The following is a 12,821-nucleotide window of genomic DNA, read 5'->3' on the forward strand; positions in this document are numbered from 1 at the left end:
CAAAGTCATAAAGGCGGCATTCATAAGAGGTGGATCTCAACTTTCACATCTTTGTATATTCTGAACTCTCTAAGACCCAACATAAACGTAACAGCCCCCTGTGTAAATCAAAGCACTCATCATCCAGAGGAAAATCCTGGTTATACTGAATTAAGCAAAGATTTTGTAAAAGAGATAAAGAATAGCCAAACAATTAAAAATGGATAAACTTCAGAGAACGATTTTGTGCTTCAAATGCACTGTCAAGAAAATGGTGGGGAAAGAAAAGAAATTAAGGTCTTGGGGTAGATTTTCTGAAACTTGTGTTTCTTAATTCTATTTGGAAAATAATTTTTCCATGATATTTATTGAACTCCACATTTTTCTCTGCTCCCCTCCCTGCCTTTCCCTTCCCCGCTTCAACCCTCCTCCAAGGTTCCCCTGCTCCCAATTTACTCAGGAGACCTAGTCTTTTTCTATTTTCTACTTCCCATGTAGATTATATCTATGTGAGTGTCTCTTAGTGTCCACATTGTTGTTTAAGTTCTCTGGGATTGTGGTTTGTAGGCTGCCTTTCTTGGCTTTATGTTTAAAAACCACCTATGAGTGAGTGCATGTGGTAACTGTTGGTTTGTGTCTGGGTTACCTCACTCAAAATAATGTTTTCTAGTTCCATCCATTTTCCTGCAAAATTCAAGGTGTCATTATTTTTTTCTGCTGTGTAGTACTCCATTGTGTAAATGTACCACATTTTTTTAATCCATTCTTCTATCGAGGGGCATTTAGGTTGTTTTCAGGGTCTGGCTGTGTCAAACAAAGCTGCTATGAACATAGTTGAGCACATGTCCTTGTGGCACAATTGAGCATCCTTTGGATATGTACCTAAAAGTGGTATTATTGGGTCTTGAGGAAGGTTGTTTCCTAATTTTCTGAGAAATTGCCACACTGACATCCAAAGTGGTTGTACCAGCTTACATTCTGAAACTACACCTATAAAGCCGCTCTCTTCATGACATGTGGGACCTGAAGAGAAAGAGAGGGTCTGGAATCCCAACATCCCCTTCAAGGTCATGCCCATAAGTGCCTAACTTCCTCTTTTTAGCTTTATGTCCTCGCTATTCCTCCACTTCCTGAAATTGTGATAGGCTGGAAAACAAGCCTCCAACAGATGGATTTTTAGGAGAAATTTGAAATTTAAGCATCTGCACTCAGAACTTCTTCCAATGATGCTTCCTTTTTCCTGTACCCTTTTGTTTTAGTTTACTATATGGGTGTGTACGTGTGAATGAATGTTTGTGGCAGTCAGAGGTCCACTTCTGGTCCCTACCTTGCCTTCTAACTTGTTTGAGACAGGGTCCCTCTTTCTCTAATGCATGCCGCAAGGCAGGTTGAGTATGAGCTTCCAGGGATTCCATTGTCTCCACCTCCATCTCTCTGTAGATACACTGAAATTACAGATATTAACTACCATGTTCATCTTTACATGGTACGGTGGTTTGAATAAGAATGGTGCCCACGGGCCCACAGGGAGTGGCGTTATTAGGAAGTGTTCCCTTGTTGGAGTAGGTGTGGCATTGTTGGAGGAATTGTATCACAGGTGGTGGGCTTTGAGGTCTCAGATGCTTAAGCCTTGCCAGTACATCTACAGTCTTTGCCTGCTGCCTGTGGATCCAGATGTAGAACTTGCAGCTCCTTCTCCAGCACCATGCTGCCATGCTTCCTACCATGATGATAAATGAGCTAAACCTCTGAAAGTGTGAGCAAGCCCCAAATACATGTTTTCCTTTATAAGATTTGCTCTGGTCGTGGTGTCTCTTCACAGCAATGAAACCCTAACTAAGAAACTTGGGTTCTGGGGATCTAAACTCAGGTCCTTACACTTAATGTATCAAGGACTGTACCCGTTGAGTTGAATCACCCACTCTTATTTCTTTTCTCTTTCCTCACCCCATGGCCCATGGGCAGACTGTTCTAAGTTTGCTAGAATTCATATTAGATGATGCCATTTTGAAATCATGTTTTCCTGACTATTGCTATTTTCTCTTTTAACCTCAGTATCTTCTGCTCCAGTGGGCATTCTATTAGGTCATACCTCTGCATCATGGTTGTTTATGATCCCTTCTATAACCCACAAGATATTTTCCAAACTCATGCCTGTGCTACAATGTGCCTGTGGAAGCAGAAACAGACTCGTTTGTAGCTGCTTTCCCATATTTTTTTCTATATAGTTAATACTTCGACCTTATACATAAGCACAAATCTTCAGAGATAAAGATAAAAAAGATATAAAAATTACTCAGATGACCTTCATTGACAGGGGCATCTCTCTCTATAGCTATATTCAAATAGATATTATAACTGCATACAGTTGGGTACTGCGCTGGTGCAACATTCTTTCCTATTTTTTTCATTGTCTTAATCTTATCTTAGATATATTCTTCTATCAACAATATCAAGACACAGGAGGTATTTTTTGTCTTGAGTCTTATATCTTTTGTTTTCTTTCCTTTTAATTATTATTTTATTTTTGAGATCATATCATAATACTTTCTGTGACTGAATGGTATTCTTTTATGTATCAGTTCCTCAACTGATGTCCTGTGTTGCTATCTATGTCACCCCCAATTATAAGCATTCTTCATAATATAATAACAAGTAGTCCACTTTAAGACTATCTTGAGAAATTTCTCTGGTCTTATTGGGTGGTAACTATCTGTGCTGACTCTCTTTTCTTCTAATTTCTCTTGAAGAAAAGAATTATTACATTTCTCTTGTAATGTGCACTACCCTGCAGAATGCCAGTGGGATCAGAAAAAGAAGGAAAAAAAACAAATGGATGTTCATATAATTAGGTACACATGTGGAAAAGCATGTCTTTATTTTTCCCTCAGCTTCCCATAAGCTAATAGGCTAATAATATCTCTTGGCCATTGTTCAAGTCTATACTGTGTCCTAATTTTTCTTTACAGATATCACGATCACTGACATGAACTCAGGGTGTAACTTTTTCATTTAAGATATGGACAAATTATTGATATCCCATAAGTTGGCACGATCCCTTGAATCGATTTCAAGAAATTCAGAGTGGAAAAAAAGTGAATATAAGTATCTGGTGTGTTTTGTCGTCCTGCAAAAATGATTTACTGAGGCCCAAATCATCAATTACAAGGGAAAACGTCCTGGCATGCGTGTTTCATGCTCTTTACAGCTGTTAGCTATTATGAGCTCTCAAGAGTGCCATTTGCTGCTACAGCTCACTGGTCCTTGAAGTTGAAGTCACCAACATCACTGTAGAATTGTCTTAAATCACAGAGGGGAATAGAGGAAAACCAATGTGAGTGACTGAAACTCTGCTTACATCTTCATTAGATCCCACAGTTTCCCGTTTACATGTTCAAGATGCTAGAACAGCCTGCTAAGTATTGTGATGGATTACAGTGTAATACCTCGCCCACCCAACTCTCCTAGGGAAACAGACACAAAGCCGAAAGCCTCTCTGTAAGATCTTGAGTTGGGCCATTGACTCACACGTTGTATTATAATGGGTATAAAGGCAACTGAAGCCAAGTGGCTCCTATTGGTATCAGAAGAGCACAAGCTAATTTTTATTTCTTCTTCTTACGGGGCTAGAACTTGCTATTGTTATCTAATGTGTTGCCAGTGAGCATGGTCTAAGTACACAAAGAGAGTAATATGCAATTACAGAGCTGAAAATAAGCTACTGATTGGGTGCATACCCATCAAACCCCTTTATTTCTCTGCAAGTTTTGTATTGGATGCCAACACAGCTTGATTTGGGAGGAATAAAAGTGACTGAAGAAATGACACAGTGAAAAACCTGACCTCTGGTTGATTTCAATTGTGCTGTTAGTGAACAGTGAATCTTTCCTATCCAACATGCTTGTTTACAAATTTCAGTTAGTGAATGATTAGCCATACACGAACACCCGATATGTTATGAACTGAATCCTTACTTTCCACCCAAAGTCATGTTGTAATGATGAATGTGGAAACCATGGTGGGGCCTTTGAGAAGGGCCCTGACCTCATAAATGGGATTAGAACTCTAATAAAAAGGATACTGAAGATCTCTCTTGTCCTCTCTGTCATATGAAGACATAGCTTTCTGGAGACCATGAGGCAGGTTATCAACAGACATCAAATGTTGTCGCTTTGATCGTAGGTTTGAACCTTCAGGGTGCTGAGAAATAAATCCCTGTTGTATGCTAGTAACCCAGTTCATGGTATCCTGCAATAGCGTCTTCAGACAAACCTAGAAAACCCAGTGTTCATTTTTCCCCCAAACTGAGAAAATTATTTTCAAGTGAAATAAAATGAGATAAGTTTGAACCCTGGAAATATGATTCTCTGAGCTTTCCCCAGGCCACCATACCAGACAGCTTATTGTGCAAATACATTGTCTGTATAACAGAATTCACTTCTTTTTTTAAAATTTTTTTTATTGAGAAAAGGAAAAAAAAGTTTCTGCCTCCTCCCAGTCTCCCATTTCCCTCCCCCTCCTCCCACCCTTCTCCCCCTCCCTCCACTCCTCTCCCCCTCCCTCTCCAGTCCTAAGAGCAGTCAGGGTTCCCTGCCCTGTGGAAAGTCCAAGGTCCGCCCCCCTCTATCCATGTCTAGGAAGGTGTTTGGATGTTCAGAATTCACTTCTAAAACACCACTGGCACACCCTTCCTCTGGAGCTAAACCACCACAGGGTTCTTTTTACTCCCCTCTTCTTTGCTTCCCTCTGATCCTCTGCCTTTTCTTTCCTCTCCTAGATAAGGTTTCATAGTAGTCCGGGCTGGCCTTGAACTCCCTGCTCAGCTGAGGATGGCAGGAGTCTTCTAATTCTCCGATTTCTACCTCCCAGGTTTAAGCGGTGCCAAGGATAAAATCCAGGGATTCCTCCATGCTGGGCAAGCGTTCTACTACCTGAGCTCCATCTCCAGTCTAGGCTTTCTTCTGAAGCCAGTGCTTTGCCATTGCTCTTTTCTGGAATGTATCTCAAATATTCTTTTCATTACAACCTTCTCTTTCTGCTTCACTGCAGAAAGCATATGATTTTTATACCTGGTCTTATATTCACATGGTAGATTTCAGCAGTATGTAATGGAAATCATATTACACTTTCATGGAAAAGCAGTAAAATGTGTCCTTTTCTTTTTTTTTCCCCACATGCCCAGACATACTGGAAAAGCCAATGAAGGCATGTAGTTGCTTAAAGAATTTACCAAGAACCATCATTCTTTTTGCCTGACATTCACCGTACTTACCATGTATCTTCAATACTCGTGGTGGCTTTCTCCCTTGAGATATTACCTCTGTGAGGAAGAAAGGAAGAAAAAGCACATGGGACAAATCTTACAAGCAGTAGTTACTTAAAAGGTGTAAATATCCCCTTTTGATCAGATTTCCAGTAAGACCCTTCTGATCACATCTTTATCTCAATGACCATGTTTGGTTTTCTTTCATAGACTTGCCTACTTACAAGCATAAAGTAAACCTGAGTATTTTATTATGGGAAAAATCTTTACCCCTGTCCCAAGTCAGGTCTCTGGCAGTTAGAAGAAGAGAAGAGAAAGTCTGATATTTAGGCAACCAGTAGTTTTACCATTTTTAATATCATAAATACAAAATATGTTCTCTTTTTTTGTGGTCTGGCAATTTTGCAGAGTACCCCTTTACTGGGCACAGCCTACCATATTGTTAAGAATATTTGACCTACAGAAGAAATGTAATTCCTGCCCCCACCCTGACAAATACATGTATGGGGAAATTTTTTGTAAACTCATGCTTCATTATGTACAGCCCTATGCTTTGGTCACCATAGCATTTTGTAATGCACTGACTTTTTTTTTTAAATGTTTTTTCATGTTGCATGTTCTCAGGAAGATCCTTTAACCTTCTCTGTCTGGTCAAACATTACTTATGCTTCAAGACAGTCCAAATACCATCATATCCTGGAAATGTCCTTCCCTTCTCAGACCTATTTTTGGTACCCAGTGCACACCTCCATTAGGTCCTTGTCATTGTTTGCTTGCCTATGTGTCACTACTGACAGATGCTATGGCCTCTTCTAGAACAAGGTCCTTAATTTATTTGACTTTTTACTACTGAGTGTCGGCCACAGTTCCTGGAATAGATTCAAGATACTTGCTTAAGGAAATGCATAGCTGAAAATTGCCTCTAATGTATAGATGACCTCCAAAGCAGGCTGCTCTCGCTGTAGTCAGTAAAGGCGCCTTGATCTAAGCCCCTTCTGTCTAGTCTAGACCTCAGTGGATCAATGCCTTGTGGCAGGGATATGAAAGAGACAGACAGGGTCTTTTTTTTGTCTTAATTGGTGATATTAGCATAATTCAGTATTATAAAGGTTCATTGGTATATTCTGTTGTCTGACCTTCAGCCCTGTGATCAATAGTTATTCTGTTTTATATTTCTTTGTGTGTAATGAGAGATAAGTTTTGTTTCCTTAAAATAATAGCCAAGAAAGATCTGCTGTTGAAGAGCAGAAAGACCTCATTTAATGTGGTTAATTCAAGCTGTATGTAAAAAAAAATTATATATTAACTTTTAGGTTGTTTAGTTACTACATTTCTTTATGCTCAGCAACAGTCGTTGTTATTAGAGCAAGATTAGGAAAAGCCAGGAATCAGGCAAGGATACAAGATGAAAAGGGAGCCAGAAAAATCCATGCCCAGATATGGCCACGGGTTTACAGTTGGCACAAGTGAGTCGATGATGTGATGCTTTCCTTCCTCCTTTGTCTCCCAGCACATGGAGGATACACATTAGTCCTGGTCACAGCACCTTCCCCAGGCTGGGCTCACAGTGCAGCAGTAGAACCTAGCCTCACCTATGTAAGGCATTAGGGGAAGTCTAAGCACCACAAACATAGGCGAACAAGCAACTGTCCACTTGAGCCCAGAAATGGCCGATGAATACATCTCCAGGCTTAGGTGCTTCAGGTGTCTTCTGCAGAAAAAAAAAAAAAAAAGGCAGAGCAGTGAGCATATCCTTCCATCATCCATACAGCCTTCATTAGATCTATCCAGTCGGTATGCTTCCTGTGATGAGGTATTCCCTTTACTCATCCCCTTTACCAAGTGAAGGATGTCACCTTCACAGTGCATCTATAAACAGAGTCTGCACTTTTGTTTCCCGGCCACCCAGACCTCCACGGAAACTATATTAATTGCAACACTGTTTGGTGGATGGCTGAGGCGTATTTCTAGCTAGTTCCTACATTTTTAATTAACCCATTTCTATTGGTATATGTGTTGCCACGTGGCCATGGTATCACTTCATTTTCTACATGTCTTGTTACCTCAGTGGCTGGCTGGAGTCTGTTTGACTCGACTTTCTTTTTCTCTGTGTCTCTGCTCGGATTTCCCACCTGGCTTTATTCTGCTAAGCCATTAGCTGAGAAAGCTTTATTCATTAGCCAATAAAAGCAACATATGTACAGAAGGACACCCCACATCATGCAACTGCAGGTGTTCCGCCCTTCCTTTCTAAGATCAGATTTGGTGTCTTTCACTCATCAGTCTATAACTTCCCTCTTTGCTTTCTAGCTCTTCTAGGGAATGAATCCTTTGCATTGACCGCAGTCGAGTAAGGAGCGAGCTAACACGGGCTGAATAGCAGGAACTATTTTTGACACTTTCTATTTACATTTTTTGTTTCTCTAATCACATGAGGCTGTTTTATAAATATCCCCATTTTACAGATGAGGAAGTGGCCATTTAATCTTTTGATTAAGTTATTTGCTTAAAATCTCAAAGCTGGTAAATGATGAACGTACGATTCAGTGAAAGACATTTGATTGCCAGCATCTTGAGAATGGACTCTGGAGAGTTGATGGTTTGTGACTTTTTATCCTACCACAGAGTACTTTGCTGTGATAACAGCCCTAGAACCTTGATGGCCTTAGTCTTTGAGTCTTGCAGCTTCTGGAGGCAGATAGAAAATGAATAAATGTAGATCATATATATTAGAAACAAGCGGCTTGCTTAGTATTTCATATCCTTCAGGCGCAATTCTCTTCCTTTTGGTCATTGATCCAGATGGAAATGGAAACCATATCTAGGCTTAATCTCTTGTGCCCCCTTTCCTGCAGGCTGTCGTCCATATCAGGTGATCACAGCCCGAGTTCACCCAGGAGAGAGCAATGGCAGCTGGGTGATGAAGGGGACCTTGGAGTTTCTAGTCAGCAGTGACCCTGTGGCAAAGCTCTTGAGGGAAAACTTCGTGTTCAAGATCATCCCCATGCTCAACCCAGATGGTGTCATCAACGGCAAGTATGTCACCTGCTTGGTGTCCTTTGACCCACAACTGCATTTGAGTTATTACTGAATAATCCACTGCTCTCCATCCAAGGGGGCATAGTAGCAGAGGCCTTGGCATTCTCCAGGGAATCCCCTTGGGCTCTTCTATCTGAAACAGTTAACAGTGTGTCCTCCATACACAGTTGCGCGTGTCTCTTGGTATTTCTTTGAATAGAAGTCTGTGAAAGCACAAACATTTGGTAGCAGACAGTTAGCTCCACAGCTAACCTACTCCAGTGCTTCATCCATGAAGAAGGGCGCTGGTGTCCAGGTCCCAACAACTCACCCGGATCATATGGCGAACCAGGGACCTTTCAGGGCTCAGTCTGAGGCTTCGTGTTGACTACCAATAATTATATATTAGTATTAGTTCTAAGTGTAAAGAAATGTTTGTTCAGTTATGTTTTATGGTTTCTGGAGTTTCATTTTGATGAAATGGAATGTTGCCTGGGAAAGAGAAGTGTGGTATCCACATTGCACTCTGCTGATGACACGTTAGTACATACAGGGAACAAGACTATTTCATTTGATGCTGTCTGTCAAAAGGGCTCAGAGTCTGAGCTCAGGCCCAGATGAGGTCCCCAAGGTCACATGACCAGGGAATGGCGGGACTAACTTTTACACATACCTGTTTAGATGCCTTATTTAGTAATAGGTGGCTCTTTTTCCTGGAAGAGTGGCAATTCTGTCCTGTGGATAAACAAAATGAAAGATGAGCAGAAAATGCTGAGAGGAAAAAACTATTTCAAAGACTGAAATGAACATCATACTTTAAAACATCAGCAAAGAAACAAACATTAAATTTAGAGAGTTTGAAAAATAAAGTGAGCGTAAAGTGTTGAAAAACAACAAACAGAAAGAATCATAATGTTACACTAAAGCTTATAAATGGCCAAGTGACGTAAACAAACAAGAGCGGTGTAAGAAAATAAAATGGTTAATTCCTTTAAGAAAGGAAATCAAATGTTTAACAACTCCAAACAGGCTTTCTTCTGATAAGTATCAAGACAGATTAAATTTAAAGTGCTCAGAATGTAATGATTACAAATATAAAAGGAACAGCCTAAATCTAAAACATGAGATGTGTCAAGGCAGGTCAATGCAGACCAGTCAAAGCTATAGACTATGATAGTACTACTTATAATAAATGTAAAGTGAAAGAATGAATGAAAGAAAAAAATATAGATGAAGAGAAGAAGACACAAAAGGAAAGGAAGTGTACCGGTCCGTACATAGTACATCAGGTTAGCACAGCTATGTTAGTTCAATAATTCATAGCTATTATTTATTTATTTGCTTCTCTTATTTCTTGCTTAGTCAATGATTTATTTATTTTTTGTTTATTTCCTATTTACTAGGAGATTTTTTTTTTGATAAGAAGTATAAGATCCTTTTTCTCAATGCTGACTGCATTGAGGGTCCGGAGTCCAGGGTCTTCACTGAAGACTATCAGTCTCCTATAGCAGCAATGAGGCCTCTAGGATCTTATTCTGCACCAGGTTCTGGAGTAGCGTCTTTTAATGCCACCCGGAGTTCGCCTGACTCCTACCATGTGTTCCTCTAAGTCCATAGTAGATCTCTGGCTGCTCACTGCTTGAGTGGACAAGAATTTTTACTAGCAATCTTTCTCAGCCTAAATGGATGGAAAATAACAAAGGAAAGCAACTTGAGGGACATGACCCCATTTGGACATTTTGTTGTCCAACTTGGCTCACTTCTTTCTATGGAACTGTCAGGGGTCAGAAAGAAATTGGAAAGAGTATTGGATTAGGGTGTTAGCTCAATGGGAACTCTGGCTGTCCCCTGACCTGCTTAGTTTTCTCCTTTGCTGGAAGAAGACAGTGTGCTCCTGATAGACTTTTCTGAAAAAGAAAAAAAAAAGTCTCACATACCCAAAGTAATATTCAAGCTCAGGGATTAAGTGTTGAAGCTCTTTCCATTTCAAATGCTCATCCTTCCAAATTAGGACTTGCTCCAGGTCTTTGGTCAAGGTTAATGGGGTTTCAGTCACTGTGGAGCCTGTTGGCTGGTGTGCACATTGTTTCCAGCTCACAGCTGGTTACTTTGTTTCCCAAATGGCAGTGCAGCTTCTTCATAGTGACAAGGGCATTCATCATCATTACTATTATTTATTATGACTCTGATTGCTCTTTTCATTTATATAGCATCTTTCATCATAGAGCCTAAAGCACTTGGTAGATATCTCGGACTGAACAAAGCAAGGATGGCAGAGGAATAATAAGAAATCATAACACTTTCCACAGATAGAATGATCTGCAGGCCATAGCACATCGTTATGAAAGGACTCAATGCTGCCAGGAATGCATGACATTTCACAATAAAAAGCTTGAACCTCAAGATCCTGAGTCCATTCAGAACAGACCTAACATCTGCTCCATCTACGTTTCATTCAAGTTCCTTCTGTGAATGATATTCTGCCGTCAGGTCATGCCTATGTACAGTCAGGTAGATGTGACTTTTATCACATTTCAGTCTTTACCCTTTGAACGTCACCTATTACAGTCAGTCTTCTATGTATAGATCAAATTCTTCCGGTACAGTTCGAATTCCCCCATGAGAAATATTCTCCTAACTTGGTGCAGTTCACCTAAGCTTTATTTAAGGGTGTCATTCCTGATGTTCAGAAGGGCACTGATTTTCTCTGGACAAAATGCTTATTCACAGAGATCTTAAGTGGTGGAAATACTCTGTATTGATCTGACTAACAAGGAGATAATCTTTAAATAATATTAGTGAATCCAAATGCCAGTGTGGCCCTTAGAGCCGAACTGCACTTGTGCACTTGTGTGTTGTTTATATGTGTGTGTTCAGGTGTTCGTGCACACGCCTATGTGTGCATACATGAGGAGACTAAAGCACACTCTTGGGTGTTGTTCCTTAGATGTCATCTCTGGTGGATAATTTTGGTTGTTAATTTGACTACATCTAGGATCAACTGAAACCCAAGTGTCTGAGCAAACCTGTGAGGAATTTTCTTAATGGGATCATTTGAGGTCAGGAGACATGCCTTCTCATGACATAAAAGAACATGGAAGGAGGAGTTTTTTGCCTGCTTTTCTTCACTTTTTCTGGCAAGCTCATCTCTCCTGTTGCTGAGGCATTCCATAATTGGTATTAGAATCTACTTCTACTACTGAATCCAGCTTTCTCCCAGAATTTCCTGGAACCCCAATATCAGATTGGGACTGCTGAGACATCCTGTCTTGTTCATTAAATGGATACTGAATTCTTGGCCTTTTGATTGGGATATAGCCATTTTTGAACTACTTAGACAATAGTCTGACAGTCATTCTAGTAAATACCCTTTCGATATATATATAATATATAATAAATATTATGTAACTTATATATAAATATATAATCTTTTATAATAAATTTATGCTTATATAGTATATGATATAAGAATACAATATGATCATTCATATTTTTCATACACATATTTCATATACATACACAAACACATATTTCTATCAGTTTTGTTCCTTTAGAGAACCTTTACTAATATATCATCCATCTTATATTTCACTGTTATGGGACTTACCAAGTAGGCTGACTGACAAGGGAACCCCAGGGATCGACCTGTTTTATTCTTCCAGTTCTGGAATTTCAAGTGCTAGCTGTCATACTTGGCATTTTCTGTTTCTAATGTTGGTTCTGGGGACCAAACTCACCTTCTAATGCTTGCAAGGCCAGTGCTTCACTGATCAATGTTTTTCCTCAACCCCGTAAGAAGCATTTAATTTAAAACTTATCATGGACCTCCATGGAGCTTACAAACACGTGTAATAACAGAGCAGTTTCCTTTTGTGGCAGTGGTTATGGAGCCCCTGAGGACGGCTGGGAGATTTTGATAATAGCGGTCAGGGAGACACAGCCAGGACTTTCTAGCAAGAAAAACATAGCGAGTCTTGCCAAGTCAAGGATCTCTTAGCAGCTCAAGTCTGAACAGAGAAACAAACACAAAGATGTATCTGTTCTGATGAAATCCAAAAGAAACAATTTCCCATCTGCCGGCCAAAACAATGTATTGAATTAAGCTGAGTTCTCAGTAAGACTGGACAAAGGCAGTGGTTCTGAGACTCATAATTTTTCCTAAGGTGGGGCAGAAGAGTATGGGGAGTCAGAAACTCAGATTAAATCAGGACTGTAGGTAGAATCGAGTTGGGATAGAGGAGAAGGCAGATGGCTTCCAAGCTCATAAGTAGGTAAGGGTACTATAAATAGTCAGAGAGCTAAGGGAGGGAGAAGTCAAGCCTGACCCCTATTCTTCAAATTTAGGTGATGATGGTAGCAACGGCATAGTTCTCACATCGCCAACACAGAACCTAGTGGCTTGTTCACAGGAGACTGAGCATATTGATCCTAGGAGTATATACAACTTCGTGAACTCAATTATCTTCTTCCAGAGGCATTGTGGAACACACGCACAACAGTAGTGAGCACAGGGTCTAGTACAAGCAAACACAGCCAGGTGTTAAAAAAGTAATAGCTGGAT

At 40.1% G+C, this 12,821-nt stretch overlaps 1 protein-coding gene across 2 annotated transcripts in view; it reads left to right on the plus strand.

Annotated features, from left to right (window-relative positions):
• The window catches only part of Agbl1 (AGBL carboxypeptidase 1), a 768,202-nt gene that overhangs the window by 291,168 nt on the left and 464,213 nt on the right, over nt 1-12,821 (plus strand). For both annotated transcript variants that reach the window (XM_075952813.1, XM_075952814.1), the window contains exon 18: nt 8,098-8,278. In XM_075952813.1, coding sequence (XP_075808928.1) covers nt 8,098-8,278 — 181 coding nt within the window. The remainder of the gene's footprint in view (nt 1-8,097; nt 8,279-12,821) is intronic.

This window comes from Microtus pennsylvanicus, chromosome 18, assembly GCF_037038515.1.
Source record: "Microtus pennsylvanicus isolate mMicPen1 chromosome 18, mMicPen1.hap1, whole genome shotgun sequence".
NCBI classification, from domain to species: domain Eukaryota; kingdom Metazoa; phylum Chordata; class Mammalia; order Rodentia; family Cricetidae; genus Microtus; species Microtus pennsylvanicus.